At 33.8% G+C, this 18,150-nt stretch overlaps 1 protein-coding gene across 1 annotated transcript in view; it reads right to left on the minus strand.

The window, feature by feature from the left end:
* Positions 1-7,304: 7,304 nt before the first annotated feature.
* LOC140919421 (uncharacterized) overlaps positions 7,305-18,150 on the minus strand; it is a 16,070-nt gene continuing 5,224 nt past the window's right edge. Inside the window, exons 2-4 of the mRNA XM_073365432.1 lie at positions 7,944-8,165; positions 7,554-7,847; positions 7,305-7,478 (exon numbers count right to left, since the gene is read on the minus strand). Coding sequence (XP_073221533.1) covers positions 7,305-7,478; positions 7,554-7,847; positions 7,944-8,165 — 690 coding nt within the window. The remainder of the gene's footprint in view (positions 7,479-7,553; positions 7,848-7,943; positions 8,166-18,150) is intronic.

Here is an 18,150-nt window from a genome sequence, read left to right on the forward strand (position 1 = left end):
CTACCGTAGCTGCAGTCAAGCGTCCCCATTTCCATTCCCGTCTGTAGGGTACGAACCGGTAGGATCGTCCTGACTCTCATCTGAGGGCAAAGCCCAGAATTCCACAATAATTGTAAAGGGTCACCAACCGAAATTAACAGATAACACATAACATTTAAGTTTTAAATGCACAAAATAACCTTTCAACTAAGCATGCACCTTAAAAGGATTTTCCATATGCTAAAAGTTCATACAATGCTTGCCAATTAACAATGAACTCAAAATGAAGTTCTCAAACCATCAAGTAATACATAACTGACCAAAGCATTGATAAATCAATTGAGAAATCGATTATCTAACTCAAAATAAGGACTTTTGCTGAGCCAATCGATTGCCAAATCGATTTGGTCAGTTCTGCTGAGTTTCTGCATGACCAAATCGATTTCTAAGTCGATTTTGTCAGTTCTGATGAGTCCCTGGGTTGCCAAATCGATTTCCAAATCGATTTTGGCAGTTTTGCTGAGTTCCTGCCTCTCTGCCAATCGATTTCCAAATCGATTTCTTAAAAGATTTTGAAAGATATATTTATACAATCGATTGGCAAATCGATTAGGTCAAAATGGTGAACTTCCTGCAACTCATCCAATCGATTGGGAAATCGATTTCCCTCATCATTTTTCCAAAAATTCATAACTAACTCAATCACATTCATACATAATCTCAAATCCTAACACTTAGCACTGATAACGCAATCGCTACAACATCATTAGTTTCGAAATAGTATTGCAAGCAAACATGTTATCACCAAATTCCAAAACATAACACTTAACATTTATAACACAATTAATACAACATCATGGGTTTCAAAATGGTATTGCAATCCAACATGTTATCACCAAATTCCAAAACATAACACTTAACATTTATAACACAATCAATACAACATCATGGGTTTCAAAATGGTATAGCAATCCAACATGTTATCACCAAATTCCAAAACATAACACTTAACATTTATAACACAATTAATACAACATCATGGGTTTCAAAATGGTATAGCAATCCAACATGTTATCACCAAATTCCAAAACATAACACTTAACATTTATAACACAATTAATACAACATCATGGGTTTCAAAATGGTATAGCAATCCAACATGTTATCACCAAATTCCAAAACATAACACTTAACATTTATAACACAATTAATACAACATCATGGGTTTCAAAATGGTATAGCAATCCAACATGTTATCACCAAATTCCAAAACATAACACTTAACATTTATAACACAATTAATACAACATCATGGGATTCAAAATGGTATTGCAATCCAACATGTTATCACCAAATTCCAAAACATAACACTTAACATTTATAACACAATTAATACAACATCATGGGTTTCAAAATGGTATAGCAATCCAACATGTTATCACCAAATTCCAAAACATAACACTTAACATTTATAACACAATTAATACAACATCATGGGTTTCAAAATGGTATAGCAATCCAACATGTTATCACCAAATTCCAAAACATAACACTTAACATTTATAACACAATTAATACAACATCATGGGTTTCAAAATGGTATAGCAATCCAACATGTTATCACCAAATTCCAAAACATAACACTTAACATTTATAACACAATTAATACAACATCATGGGATTCAAAATGGTATTGCAATCCAACATGTTATCACCAAATTCCAAAACATAACACTTATAACACAATTACTACACATACCAAATGAACCAACAATTCACAATTTAACAGGGTGTAGTCTCTCACGGACAAACACCTGTGCAGTCTCTCACGGACAAACACAATTCCCTCAGGAACGTAAGTCGTAAACGTACCACCTATCACGGGTCAGTACAGTTTACCAAGGTGTCACCTATCACGGGTCAACACAATTTACCAAAATGAAATGCATGAGCATACACAGACTCCGTCCACAACAATCGTTAAGCAAATGCAGATATTAAAAGATTCCCCATTTTTAATACCCATTTAACTTAAACGACTTTCAAAACAAATATTAAGTAAACAAGACATTAAGAGATTCCCCATTCTTAATTCTCATTCAACTTAAACGATTTTCAAAAACAAACATTAAGTAACCAAGACATTAAGAGATTCCCCATTCTTAACGCCCAGTTAACTTAAACGATTTTCAAAACAACATTAAGTAAATAAGTCATTAAGAGATTCCCCATTCTTAATACTGATTTATCTTAATGATTTTCAAAACAAAACGTTAAGCAAACAGACATATCAAGAGATTCCCCATTCTTAATATACTTTTGACTTAAACGATTTAAGAGATTCCCCATTCTTAACGCCTAGTTAACTTAAACATTTTCCTCAAACGCACATTAAGTAAACCGAGGTATTAAAAGATTCCCCATTTTTAATACTCGTTAACTCTAATGGTTTTCAAATTCCACATAAGACAAACTCAAACATACTCTCACATTCAATCCATAATTCACCCCAAAACACATCAATCAACAAACATCAAGTATGAACACGCCAAATACGATGAATATGAATCAACACAACGACATTCAGATACATCAGATTTCATTTACTCCAAATCATACATAAAAGAGCTTAAATTCGTTTTCCACAAAACATTCATCAATATAACCAAAACCTAACTCTAAGGTTTTACCCATAACGCCTTAGATTCATTTTTCCCCAACTCAATACTTCAACCCTAACAAATTCCTTTCCACACAACTACAGATAAGTCCCTAAATGCAAACTAAAAGTTTGGAAGGAGCCCTTACCTTAACGTTAGCTTTAACGTGCGTTTCCGGTACCGCGAGCAAATCCGGTAAAAATCTCCGCTCGCAACGTCGCCTCCAAATTGGTCCCCTAGCACCGTGGCGTGGTAGTGAGCAACTTTCCCTTCTAACTCTTCGCGAAATGAAGCTTGGATCTAGAAGAAACGGAGGGGTTTGTGTTTGAATCTCAAATACCGTTTTTCTTCGTTTTCGAATCAAAGAGGAAGAGTGGAGTTGCGAAATCCTTGTTCTAACACTCACCCAACCTTGGGTTACTAGTCTTGAAGAAAAGAAAGCAACGAAAATGAAAATGGGAGAAGGAGGGAAAATGGGTCGCGCACGCAGGGAGAGGAAGAAGATGAAGTTTTGGATTTTCTTTCCTTCCTTTTTCCTTTCTTTGTTTTTCCTTCCTTTCTATTTCCTTCTTTCCTTTATATAACCTTTTCTTTTCCTTTTCCTTCCTTCTAATTTCCTTTCTTTCTATTCTCTCCAAGCAAACATATATATATATATATATATATATATTAAATATAACTTAACAAATATCTCAAAATATCTAGATATTTGTTAAATTACCATTTCACCCGTAACGCATTAAATTCTCCGTAAAGGATTTACCGCACTTAATTTAAATTTATTTATCGACGAGTAATTCTAAACGGTGTCAAAATAACTTTTTGATCCTATAAACTCCATAATATTATTAACTTTGGCTGAAAAGCCTCCGAGCCAAAATTCAAAACATATAAAATACATAAAGTGTACTTTAAAATTATGGGTCTTACACATTTATATAGTATGATATGTTGGTAGTTGTGCTATGATTGAATCAGAGTTGGACGATCAAGGAGACCTAGAGGGAGTAGTTAGTAGGAAGGTTTTTCATAAAGGTGAGACACTGTTTGGGCGTTCCATTAAATATTAAATCACTCTAACTTGACACTCTAGTTCATGGGGGTAGTAGGTGACTATCAACCATGAATTTGAAAGATGAAACATCAAGTAGTTGATGATAAAGATTCTTATTGTGTTTCATCTATTTGTTGATATTGTTTTGTTATGATGTTGAATATGCATTTAATTTTCCTTACTCTGCTTGATTATGTCTCGAGAGAGATAACCAACATTTGTTTATTTCCTCTGTAGCTGCTTACATACAACATGTGTGGATAGATGATGAGACAACAAAAAACAAAGTAATTGCTAATGAGGAAGAGATAACCCTTTGTTTTAATTTAATTGTAGACATGTAGTCGACCAATAATATGAGATTTTATAGAGTTAACTTTGATTAATGTGACAATTTTTTGGGTTCAACTCACCTTTGGTTTTTTAGTTTTGCATGTGCTTTGAATTCTGATATTTCAATGCTTGATTGTATTTTATTTTGGACCAACTTTACCCTTACTTTTATAATATTTAGAAGTTAAAATGTTTTCGGGAAAAGAGTGCCACAATGACCAATTTTTTCAAAAAAAAAAATCACTCATAAAAATATTTGAATTGACAAGTGATTAAGTCATTTGGGTTAGTCGTGAACTTCCAAAATTGCTTACTCAACATAGATAAATTAAAGGCACTGGTACTCTTGAAACTCATGGCACCATATTGCTTGTGCATGGAAGTCTATTCCAAGAGAGTCTATGAATCTCTTTAGATCTGTTACCACTACGACTCCACCAAAAATTCATCATTCTTTCTATTTCATCTCATGGTAATGGTTTCCAATGTAGAAATATATCAATTATGATACAATTTTAATGGGACCTATCTACTAGCTCTATATCTGCATTAACTATCATAAGTTTACCCAAATTAATAAAATGCATAATAACTTTTCAAATGTGTAGGAAAATGACTTTGATATTGCCTAACAATTAATATAACATAAATACTTATAACTTAGATAACTTTTTTTGACCCTACTACATAAAAAATCCGATTTATTAATCTTACTTTAATGGTGCTATACAATAGACATTACGAATTAAATGAAACTTTTTTGTTGTTGCAAAAATCATGTTCAATGTGTGTTATTTTATGGTGCTTAACTGCTTATTGAGTATAATTGAAATTTATTTTACGTGAAAAACGCATTTTACAGCGCTTTTTTTAAGCCATTTACAACGTTTTTTCAAAAAAATAAGCGATGTGGAATCGAGCGTTGTAAATGATACAACAGCGCTTTTAAGAAAGCGCTATAAAACATGTAAATATAACGCGCGCTTGTTATGCACATTTTACAGCGCTTCTTCAAAAAAATGCTGTCATATGCACCCCATTATATGAGTTATGGGTCTGCTTTTAGAGCGCTTTTTAACACAAGCGCTGTAAAATGCACACCCATAATTTTCATATTATGGGTCTGCATTTTACAGCGCTTTCTCAAGAAAGCGCTGTAAAATGCCCACCCATAATTTCATATATGGGTGTGCATTTTACAGCGCTTTCTCAACAAAGCGCTGTAAAATGCCCACCCATAATTTTCATATTATGGGTCTGCATTTTACAGCGCTTTCTCAAAAAAGCGTTGTAAAATGCCCACCCATAATTTCATATTATGGGTGTGCATTTTACAGCGCTTTTGTTGTACATTTTACAGCGCTTTCTCACGAAAGCGCTGTAAAATGTGCACCATTAAAGCGCTTTACAACAACATTTTACAGCGCTTTTTAAAAAAAAGCGCTGTAAAATGTGTGTTTTTTTTTTAAATGCTGTAAATTAATTATTTGAAATGAAAAGCGATTTTTAGCTTTTTATGGCATTTTTTATAGAAAGTGCTGTCTTTTATCTTTGTATCCAAAATTATTTTGATCCAAAATCACTTCACATCAGTGCACACAACAACAAAACATATTCAAATACCGTAAGCAGTTCACACAATCAGTAGAACAGAAATCAGAACTTTGTAACTTTATTAACATATATGTAACTCTGTAACTCTGTACATATATACAACCTAATTTACAACCTAATACACTACATTCAGATACATATATACAACCTAATTAACTACATTCAGATACATATATACAACCTAATTAACTACATTCAGATACATATATACAACCTAATTTACAACCTAATTACCTACATTCAGATCCATTATATAATAACTAACAGATCCATTATATGCATATATTGTGTCCTATGATCATTTACATATAATAACTAACAGAATATACATTATATGCACTAGCTACCATATAATATTTAGATCCCTTGCCCAGCAGCAAGCTATTTCCCAGAAAATCAAATAATTTGCATGTCAAGCACATACTAACACCAGTCCTCCTTTAATTCCGTCAGATCTTCCTCAGAATATGATGGACTGGAATTGTCAAAGTACTGCAATATAAAAATTGAACATATTATATTAAGTTAGTATCAAATATATAGATAATTTATATATGAAAATCATATAATGCAAATACCGTACCGTTTCTAGGATAATAGTTTTATTTTTCTCAACAATCTCCTTCATGAATCTCAATACGTAGTACCCACAGTCGATGTTATTTGTTTGACGAGGGCACTTTATTGAGATCCATGTAATGTTATTAGACTTCTGCTTCGACACTTTAGCACCTCTTTGAGCTCGATAAACTTTTAAGGCACTATCGAATGAATAAATGTGATTATTAGAGCATAAATATTTATATATATATATATAAATATTCATGCTCTAATAATCACATTTATTCATTCGATAGTGCCTTAAAAGTTTATCGAGCTCAAAGAGGTGCTAAAGTGTCGAAGCAGAAGTCGAATAACATTACATGGATCTCAATAAAGTGCCCTCGTCAAACAAATAACATCGACTGTGGGTACTACATATTGAGATTCATGAAGGAGATTGTTGAGAAGAATAAAACTATTATCCCAGAAACGGTACGGTATTTGCATTATATGATTTTCATATATAAATTATCTATATATTTGATACTAACTTAATATAATATGTTCAATTTTTATATTGCAGTACTTTGCCAATTCCAGTCCATCATATTCTGAGGAAGATCTGATGGAATTAAAGGAAGAATGGTGTCAGTACGTGCTTGACATGAAAATTATTTGATTTTCTGGGAAATAGCTTGCTGCTGGGCAAGGGATCTGAATATTATATGGTAGCTAGTGCATATAATGTATATTCTGTTAGTTATTATATGTAAATGATCATAGGACACAATATATGAACATGCATATGGATCTGAATGTAGTTTAGGTTGTAAATTAGGTTATATATATATACGTATCTGAATGTAGGTAATTAGGTTGTAAATTAGGTTGTATATATGTATCTGAATGTAGTTACTTAGGTTGTAAATTACAGAGTTACATATATGTTAAAAAAGTTACAGAGTTCTGATTTATGTTCTATTGATTGTGTGAACTGATTGTCTATAATATGTTCTGTTCTACTGATTGTGAAGTGATTTTGGATCAAAAATAATTTTGGGTACAATGATAAAAGACAGCGCTTTTTAAAAAAAGTGCCATAAAAAGCTAAAAAGCACCTTTCATTTCAAATAATTAATTTCAGCGACCGATTTTCCCCGATCCAGATTTTTTGTTGCTGCAAGTTTGGCAGCTTTATTACCCTCCAGCCTTTGTAGTTTGGCAGCCCTATTAACCTCCAATTTTTGAGGTTTGCTGCCTTTTTTTGGCTGTAGGGGTGGTTTATTTATTTGGACCTACAAAAATGAGGTAAAATGTTAGTTTATTGAATCTGAAAAAATGAAAAACCTTAGGCAATAAATGTGACAAACCTTTTCGGGAGATGTAACTGATTTGTCTTTGGGAATCTTTTTTTGGAGGGCAACAAGGTTTGTGGGCCATGCCACGTAACTGCCAATAGCGTCGCTTAAGAACTTCATATCTCCATCGTTGTCCGGTATGGGCAACGGTGCAGTTGGTTCGAAAGCAACAGTAGGCGATACTTTGACATGGCCCGCGGGGATCGGAATATTGTGCAATACTTCTCCTGAAGTATTGTACAATATTCCTTTTACCACCTTCCGTTGAGTAGGCGAGGACAAGTATAGGACACATGTAGTGACACCCTACATCAATAGTTAAAACATAAGTACAGTTAATATATAAGTTTGTTTAATACATAAGTAATTACATAAGCAAGTAAGTAGTAAGTAATTAATTACCTCGGGAATACTCTTCAAACCGACGTTGCAACTCCCGGTTTCACTCTCCATTTGTATTTCAGGTTGGAGCTGAACCGGAAGTTGCTTGTCTTTATTCGTATTCACCAAGAGTGCCACTTGCTCTGATAGGATTCTGAGCTTCTCTAATACTTCCTCGTTGGAAGATTTTTTATGCTTCTCTTGAGGAAAAAAGCTTTTGGGAGTTACGCCAAATCCTTTCCCCTTAACTCGAACGGAATACTCAGGGACATTAAACACTTTCCCAAGAATGTCCCTGCAAGTATCCTTGTTGCCCTCTTGAGTTTCAGAACTTTGTTCAATAATTTCCTAAAATACATGTAACATTAAAAAGATAAGTTCAATAGCATTTTTAAAATACAATATTAAAAAATATTAAAGTGATAATATACTTACACAAAGTTCTACAACTTTCTTGACATTTTCATTATCAACCACTCCATCTTTGTTAACACGCGCTTCCTTCCATAAGATATGACGACCCAAGGGTTGATCGGCTTGGGTGTCTTTTCTCTATTCGTTAAAATCATAAACAAAATAATACAAATTAGTTACACACTATAGTTTATAATACAAATTACTTCATTATATAAAAGTGATGTTTAATTACTTACAAGTTGTTGATCAAGGCGTGCATATCCCATACGTGATTTCTTGTATTGGTGTTTTGGATTGCTTGCCCGTTCGCGATTTGCCTTACTAATATTCTATATAAAAAAAATAGCAATTGTGTAAAAAGTTAAAATACGCTACGAATATGAATAATAAAACACAAATGCTAATAAATTAATCACTTACGACAAACGCCGGGTCAGAACGTTTGGAAACAAATGCACTCCATTCATCCTTTGATATATAATGTTGATATATTTTTGGAGGTTCAGCATTTGTGTTTCCTTCTCTATCTTTTAGATAGAAATTTGAGAGATGGGATCTAAATCCACGATGGATCTTCCCAGCAACTCTCAAAACATACGACTTTCGTTCCTCATCAAGAACAAAAGTGGTCTGCAATGAAAACAATCATAAGTAATGTATTTTACAGAAAAAACATTATAAATGACAAAAGAGTAGATCAAAATATTTACTTGAATGTCATTCCAGATGATATCTTTGGCATCCTTCAACGCCTTATCTCTCCAGTTGTCTATTGTTATTGGGACATTTTGACGAACAACAGCCCCAATGTAGCTTACAAACATGGAGCTGTTGGGGTCAACTGGCTGACCACTCTCGTTCCAGCCAACCTAATAAACTCATATAGTAAGTACATGCCCTAAACCCTAAAAAAAGATAAAAAAACACACAGCAAACAGAGTATAAGCAAACAGAGTATACCTCAAATTTAATGCCACTGCTCCGTGCTTTAATCACCCTTTGCATGATAGTTGCACCACGTTTGACTTCTTTTTCGTAAGTCTTAGAGGTGCCAACTTCTTCATTTTGAACTTCTAAATCTTTGTTTGTATCCATTTAACTACAACAAGTTCAACATGCACTTTAGTATAACATCAACAAGCTCAACATGCATCATGCATTATTATAAACAAACTCAACATGTATCAGTATATCTTAAAAAAGCTCAACATGCATTTTAATGATTACAAAAAATTTATAACATCAATACCTGAATAATGGTTCGAAGAAAGATGAAATGTAAAGAAAAGAGGGAACGCAGAAAGTTCACAGAAATATGGTTCAAAGAAAAGAGGGAACGGTATTGAAGAAATACGTAATGAGGGTTACGTATTTCAATGAAAATATATTGTGTGAAATGGGAGAGATGATCTTGGATGGAAATAAGGTTCGAAATGAAGGAGATGATCGTGGAAATAAGGTTCGTAAAGGACGGGATGATAGGGTTTGCAAAAGAAGAGAAGAAATGAAGGTTGAGATGAAGGTTACGTAATGAAGAGGAAACTGAAGAGGTAACTGTTATATATACGTAACACTTTTACAGCGCTTTTTATAAGCCTTTTTACAGCGCTTTTTTTGTAAAGCGCTCTAAAAGGCTTCTTTAGTTAAATTCTTAAAAGGCTCTTTTACAGCGCTTTTGACAAATAAGCGCTGTAAAAGACCTCCGTGTGTTATTATGTTATTTGAATGCCTTTTACGCCTTTTACAGCGCTTTTGTCAAATAAGCGCTGTAAAAGACCTCCGTGTGTTATTATGTTATTTGAATGTTTTTTAAAGCCTTTTACAGCGCTTTTTACACATAAGCGCTCTAAAATGTCTCTTTATGTTAATTTTAAGAGGCTCTTTTACAGCGCTTTTTCCAAATAAGCGCTGTAAAAGACCTCCGTGTGTTATTATGTTATATTAATGTTTTTTAAAGCCTTTTACAGCGCTTTTTACACATAAGCGCTCTAAAATGTCTCTTTAGGTTAATTTTAGAAGGCTCTTTTACAGCGCTTTTTCCAAATAAGCGCTGTAAAAGACCTCCGTGTGTTATTATGTTATATTAATGTTTTTTAAAGCCTTTTACAGCGCTTTTCCACATAAGCGCTCTAAAATGTCTCTTTAGGTTAATTTTAGAAGGCTCTTTTACAGCGCTTTTTCCAAATAAGCGCTGTAAAAGACCTCCGTGTGTTATTATGTTATATTAATGTTTTTTAAAGCCTTTTACAGCGCTTTTCCACATAAGCGCTCTAAAATGTCTCTTTAGGTTAATTTTAGAAGGCTCAACATGCAAAACCCACATAGTAGTAACTGGTCACCACCAAAATCCCTTCATCTTCACCAAACTCTTCTCCTTTTATGCATCTTCTTCACAAACATCAAAGCTTACTCTTTCACAATTCAATCTCCACCTCAACACCCTTTTTATCTCTTTCCATTCTCTTTCCTTCTTAAATCGAAACTTGGTATTCAGGATCATTGCCATGTTGCGAAAAATGGGTTTGTGTCTGATGTTTTTGTTAACAATGTGTTTTTGGGTATTCCCATGATGCGTACAAGGTGTTTGATGAAATGGGTTAATGTCTGATGTTTTTTGGATTCCCATGATGCGTACAATGTGTTTGAAGAAATGGGTTTGTGTCTGATGTTTTTTGAATCCCATGATGCGTACAAGGTGTTTGAAGAAATTAGGTGTCTGATGAATATTATTTTTAAAGCCATTTGACAGCGCTTTGGCAAACAAGCGCTGTAAAATGTCTTTTTTACTCACTTTCAAAAGAGTCGTTTACAGCGCTTTGTGTGGAAAGCGCTGTAAAAGGTATAACACACTCATTATTTTATTTTTAAAATGATCGTTTACAGCGCTTTTTCCAAATAAGCGCTGTAAAAGACCTCCGTGTGTTATTATGTTATTATGTATCTTTTAGGTTAATTTTAGAAGGCTCTTTTACAGCGCTTTTTCCAAATAAGCGCTATTATTGTTTTTGTGTTTTGTTATGTTATTTTTTAAACAAGCTCAACATGCAAAACCCACATAGTAGTAACTGGTCACCACCAAAATCCCTTCCTCTTCACCAAACTCATGTGTTTTGTTTTATTGTTTTATTTTATTTTTGTGTTTGGTTTATTTGGGTTGGGATGACATTAAAAACCTTTTTATCAGTTCAGTTCAGAAAATAAATTAATCAGAACTTAGTATAAAACACTCAATTCAGATTACATGCATGAATTATTAGAAATGAGAATCTCTCTATTCAGTTCAGTTCAGTTCAGTTCAGAAAATAAATTAATCAGAACTTAGTATAAAACACTCAATTCAGATTACATGCATATTTACAATAACACAGTTCAGATTACATGCATAGCTTATATAAAACAATTAAACATATATATACAGTTCAGTTGAATCAATTCAGATTACATGCATATTTACAATAACACAGTTCAGATTACATGCATAGCTTATATAAAACAATTAAACATATATATACAGTTCAGTTGAATCAATTCAGATTACATGCATATTTACAATAACACAGTTCAGATTACATGCATAGCTTATATAAAACAATTAAACATATACATTAAGATGCCCTTCTTCTTTTCCTGGTGACATTCACATTTGTTTGTCCATTTACAATACGAAACGATGGATTAATCCAAATTCCCTCATCATGATCATCTCTAAGATATAAACCATCATCAGTTGAATCAATTTCATGTGGTTGTTGTGATGTTGCAAATAAAAGATCATTACCAACATCTTCATCATTATTGTTATCATCACTTATTTTATTGGTCGATAGGACAACAGACCATTTATCATTAGAAGGATCAGTGACATAAAACACTTGTTGAGCTTGCGACGCTAAAATAAAAGGCTCGTCTTTGTATCCCACCCTATTAAAATCGACAAGCAAGAATCCTGACTCATCAATCCGAACGCCATTATTATTATCGACCCACTTGCAACCAAATATAGGAACACGAAACATTGTGTAGTCTAACTCCCATATGCGCTCGATAACCCCAAAATATGATAGATTTGCATATATTGGGTTTTTGTCTTTTGCACTTGAGACATGCATCGCTTCAGCTACGAGAGTGACTCCACTATTTTGCATAGTGGTCTGATCATCTTGTTCTTTGGTATAAAATGTGTAGCCGTTAATAACATAACCAGTGTAAGAAAAGACATGTAAGCTCGGACCATTTGCTAGCCACCTCAATCTATTTGAAATTGATCCGGGGTCTATATCAAATTTTGACATTATGTGATTTTTTAACCATGTTACAAAACTTCGATTGTGCTCTCGAGTTATCCAATTTTGATTCCTATTCATGTTCAAACGAGATAACTGATCAATGTGTATTGTAACATACGGTTGAACCTCATCATCATTGTGCAGAACATACAATTGTGCCTGCTCCCATTCTGTCCTTGATATAGTCAGTAGTCTCCTTCCAGTTATCCCTTCTCCTGATAGTCTTCCCGAATGACGAGACATGGGAAGCCCTATGGATTCAACATTGGACAGATATTCAGTACAAAATTCAGCAGCCTCTTCAACAATGTATCGTTCAGCAATACAACCTTCTGGTCGACTTCTACTTTTTACGTACCCTTTTAATATTTTCATATATCGTTCTATCGGATACATCCATCTCATATAAGCTGGCCCACAAAGTTGTGTCTCCTTAACCAGATGAACAGTAAGGTGAACCATTATATCAAAAAACGATGGTGGGAAATACATTTCAAGCTCACACAAAGTAACAACAATTTCCCTCTGCAATGTCGGTAATTTCTGAGGGTCGATCACTTTACTACAAATTTCCCTGAAGAAGAAACATAATCTAGTTAAGGCTAGTCGAACTTTTTCAGGTAAAATGGAACGTATACCTATTGGTAGCAAATGCTCCATTATAATATGACAATCATGGGTCTTCAAACCTTTTAACTTGAGGTCTTTCATACAAACCAAATTTTTAATGTTCGAAGAGTATCCTTCTGGAACTTTAACTTCGTGTAGAAATTTACATAAAACAATTTTTTCCTTTCTAGATAGAGTATGAGCGGCTGGAGGTAGATATGTGCGATTTCCTTTCTTTACTGGAGCCAGTTCATTTCTTATTCCCATATCGACCAAGTCCAATCTTGCATTGACGCCATCTTTAGACTTTCCTGGAACATTGAGTAACGTACCAATAACACTTTCAAATACATTTTTTTCAATATGCATCACATCGAGGAAATGTCTTACATACAATGACTTCCAATATGGCAATTCAAAGAAAATTGACTTTTTCTTCCACCCAGTTTTCACCAGCTCTCCCGCAAAAGGTTTGCCAAATTTATTGGTCAAACCTTGTACTTTTTCAAGTATTTGATATCCAGTCGGTGCTAAAGGAGCTTTACCTTCCTCTGATTTTCCATTGAATGCATTTCTCCACCCACGATACTGATGACTATAAGGTAAAAATCTACGATGTCCAAGAAACACATTCTTCTTACAATGTTTCAACCGCATCCAATTTGTACTCTCTTCACATATAGGACATGCACACTGACCTTTAATGCTATATCCTGATAAATTACCATATGCTGGAAAATCATTAATTGTGCCGAACAACATAGCCCTCAAATTGAAACACTTTTTCCTATACCCATCATAAACTTCCACACCTGTCTCCCACATAATTTTTAAATCTTCAATTAAAGGAGTCAAGTATACGTCGATATCATTCCCCGGTTGTTTGGGTCCGGAAATTAACAGAGACAACATCATAAACTTACGCTTCATACATAACCATGGAGGTAGGTTATATATTACCAAAATCACAGGCCACGTGCTATGTGAGATGCTTTGAAGACCATGTGGATTCATTCCATCAGTAGAAAGTGCAAGTCTTAGATTTCTTGACTCTATCCCGAATTCAGGATACTCGTGATCAATTTTTGCCCATTGTGGGGAATCTGCAGGGTGTCGAAACATTCCATCTCTAATTCTTTCATCTGCATGCCATGTCAAGTGTTTTGAATCTTCTTCACTGCGATACATGCGCCTAAATCTTGGTATTATAGGAAAATACCACACGACTTTTGCTGGAGTAGATTCTTTCTTCTTATATCGAGAGACATTGCATTTCGGACACGCCTTAAGTAGTTCATATTCGTTTCGAAATAAAATGCAATCGTTAGGACACGCATGAATCCTTTCGTAACTCATTCCAATAGAACACAAAATCCGTTTAGCCTCGTAGGTTCGACTGGGAAGTTCATTATCATCTGGCAACATATATTTTATGAGTGTTAATAGTTCTGTAAAGCTTTTATCAGACCATCCATTCTTCGCTTTTAAGTTGTACAACTTTAATATCGCTGACAGTCTTGTGAATTTAGTACAACGATTATATAATTCTTTCTCTACATCACTCAACAAACTTTCAAACATTTTAGGACAATCTCGAAGATCTTCTTCAACTGCTTTTGCAATCTCATCAACTCGGTCCGGCTCATATGTATCTGTATCGAAGTCAGTTGAAGCATATGTCGAACTATTCTCAAAATTAATGTTTCCTTTTTTTTTCTCACCATGTCTTATCCAACATGTGTAGCTTTGATCAATTCCATTACATACTAGATGTCCTTCTAATTCATCTTCTCTAACACGTTTTCCAAAACAACATTTTAAACAAGGACAAACTACTCTATTTGGATCTTTTGCATTCTTCACTGCAAACTCAACAAACTCCTTCACTCCAATTTCATACTCTTTTGACAATCGATTGGCTGAAATCCATTTCCTATCCATATTATACCACCTATATAAATTAACAATTTTTAGTAGATTTAATATATATATAACAAAACATAACAGATCATGTGTAAAAAATACCTGAGACAACGTAGATGGCCGCACAGTACGTAGAGGATATTAGGGTTCCCAACGTATATAATTATTTGAAAGATGTAGAGGATATGAGGGTTTCCAACGTATATAATTATTTGAAAGATGCAGTTTACAGCGCTTGTGAAAAAAGCGCTGTAATAGGTAGTTAAATTCAATGAAAGCGCATGTATTTTACAGCGCTTGTGAAAAAAGCGCTGTAATAGGTAGTTAAATTCAATGAAAGCGCATGTATTTTACAGCACTTGTGAAAAAAGCGCTGTATTAGGTAGTTCAAATATTTGGAAGCGCATGTGTTTACAGCAGCTTGTGAAAAAAGCGCTGTAACTGATACGCGAAAGCGCTTCCTTTTACAGCGCTTTTTTGACAAGCGTTGTAAAAGCCTTATAACGTTATGCGCAAACGTTATATGACCTACCACAGCGCTTGTTTTACAACGCTTGTCATCAAAAGCGCTGTAAAAGGTTCCGTTATTTTTAAAATATAATTACAACAGCGCTTGTGTTTAGCAAGCGCTGTAAAATGGGCGTTGTTAAATGTCATTTTTGGCGTAAAGTGCTTATGAGTTTAAAATGTTGTCATAAGCTCAATAAATTTAAAGTACTTTCAAGTTTAAGCTCTCTCATATGTTCATCAAATTTGAAGTGTTTCTATTTTAAAGTGTTGTTAAATGAAAAACAACTTAACATAACAAAACATATTAACTGAATTTTTTTTTTTCAAAACCAAACCTCCACACGAGAGTCATATTTCTAGAAAGTTGATGTCTAGGTTGTTTATAAAAAATTGTGGGATCTACAATCAATTAAAATCAGCCATATGTATTTCACTAATTTATTTTTAGAATTTTAGGTTCGATCTAGTTGGTTTAGTAAACGTTACTAATTTCAATTAGTTGTTAATAACTTATATACAATTTTTCAAAGAAAACTTAGAATTTATATTCCAGAAATTTTTACTCATTTGCAAACCATCATAGTTAGCGGTCATTCGTTGTCTTTTTCATTCAATATTGTATTTATTAAAGAATCATTCAATTCTAGATTAGAGTATCGTTCTCTCATATGGAATACCAATTTATACTTCATAACATGGTATCAAAAGTATTTTGATACGCTTTCCTGTTTTTACCATTATGCCTTTACTCCTTTGTCATTATGATTTAAAGTTATTTGATTCTCATTATGCCATTACTCCCTTGTCAGTTATATCACCCAATGGATTATGTCACTTGGAGTATGGTGAATCTACTTCTGTTTGCTCTATTGCTAGTATTGCTCCTGTTGTAAGTTCTAGTAATCATGCTAGTTCTGTTTTAGCTGATTAAGCCTTATGGCATTATCGTTTGGGACACGTGTCCTCTTCAAAGTTAGCACCACTTTGTAAGGATTTTCCTTCCATACATGCTAATGAAGATTTAGTTTGTCGCATTTGTCACTTTTCACAAGGAAACTGCCATTTCCTTTAAGTACTAGTAGGGCTAAGAATGCCTTTGACTTGGTTCACTTGGATGTTTGGGGTTCTTCTACCTTACCTTCAATGCTTAGGACAATCAGTGGGACTGAATTCCTCCTAGATGATTTGCGTAAACAGAGACGAATCATCTACCAACATAATTGTTGAGACCCTTGAACAAGATGCTAAGGTTGAGAGAAAAACATCAGCACATCTTGTTTGTTGCAAGGGCTCTTCTGATGCAACCCTCTGTTCCAAAATTCTTATGGACTTATGCTATTCTACATGTTGTGTTTCTCATTAACAAAATGCCTTCAATAGGGCTAAATAGTTGCTCACCGTTTCAACTTTTACATGTACTTTACCTGATTTAAATGATCTCAAAGTGTTTGGCTGTTTATGCTACATATCAAGTTTATGTTTTGGCAGATCCAAGTTTGAGCCAAGGCTTGCAAATGTATCTTTCTTGACTATAGACGGCATATTAAGGGTGTGTAAGATTTATGGGTCACATATGTAATTAATTAATAAAGTGTGTTAGGGTCATTATATAATTAGCCAATAAACTAGGGGTCAAATAATATATAATAGTTTATGGCTAAAGAGTATAATAGTTATGAAAATTAATAGTGTAGATACCAGACAGTTTCTAATTTAATGAGGGGCTGAATTGGAAATACTGCAATTTGGGATATAACTAATAATAGTTATATATAGGGGTAATGGTCCCCAAGGCAAACACAATAAGACTATTCAGTTTCAAAACCCTAAAGGAGAAAACTCTCTGGTTCTCTCTATCCCCATCAAGAGAGCAAGGTCTTCAGGGTGTTTTGTTGAGGAAGATCACCCAACCCATTGGCTCTATCATCATAGATTTCATCAATGGCAATTCCCACAGGTACGCTTCCGCCTTTGGTCATTCATCATGTAATTGACAAGGATTATTAACAATTGGTATCAGAGCCTACCATGTTTAATTCATGATGAAATTCGGTTATTGTCTTTGTTTAGGATTTAATTTGGGAATTTGGGAATTTTGATATATATATATTATGGAATCCATATTTTATTTTGTTTCCGGTTATATTTTTTTTTTGTAATGGTTTGAAGTTGAACACACTGTGATTTTTAAAACCTATTGTCGTTAATAATCTTTGCATGATACAATGCGCTGACATGATCCCTATTTGGTGTGGTGTGATGGTTACACATATCCTTGGGGATTAGTTGTTACTCTTTCTGTTTTGTTCCCTTTCGCATACAAGAATTTGCAAATGCAGAAGGGCAAAGATGTGTATCTTGTGTTATTATATTGAATTCTGTTTTAGTTTTATTAACATTTGTTTGAACTCCGTTAGTGAAAGCGACATGAATTTTTTTTGAGAACCTTGTTAATAAATATTGATGAAACTTCGTGCCTTTTT

Source organism: Cicer arietinum, chromosome 2 (assembly GCF_000331145.2).
Source record: "Cicer arietinum cultivar CDC Frontier isolate Library 1 chromosome 2, Cicar.CDCFrontier_v2.0, whole genome shotgun sequence".
NCBI classification, from domain to species: domain Eukaryota; kingdom Viridiplantae; phylum Streptophyta; class Magnoliopsida; order Fabales; family Fabaceae; genus Cicer; species Cicer arietinum.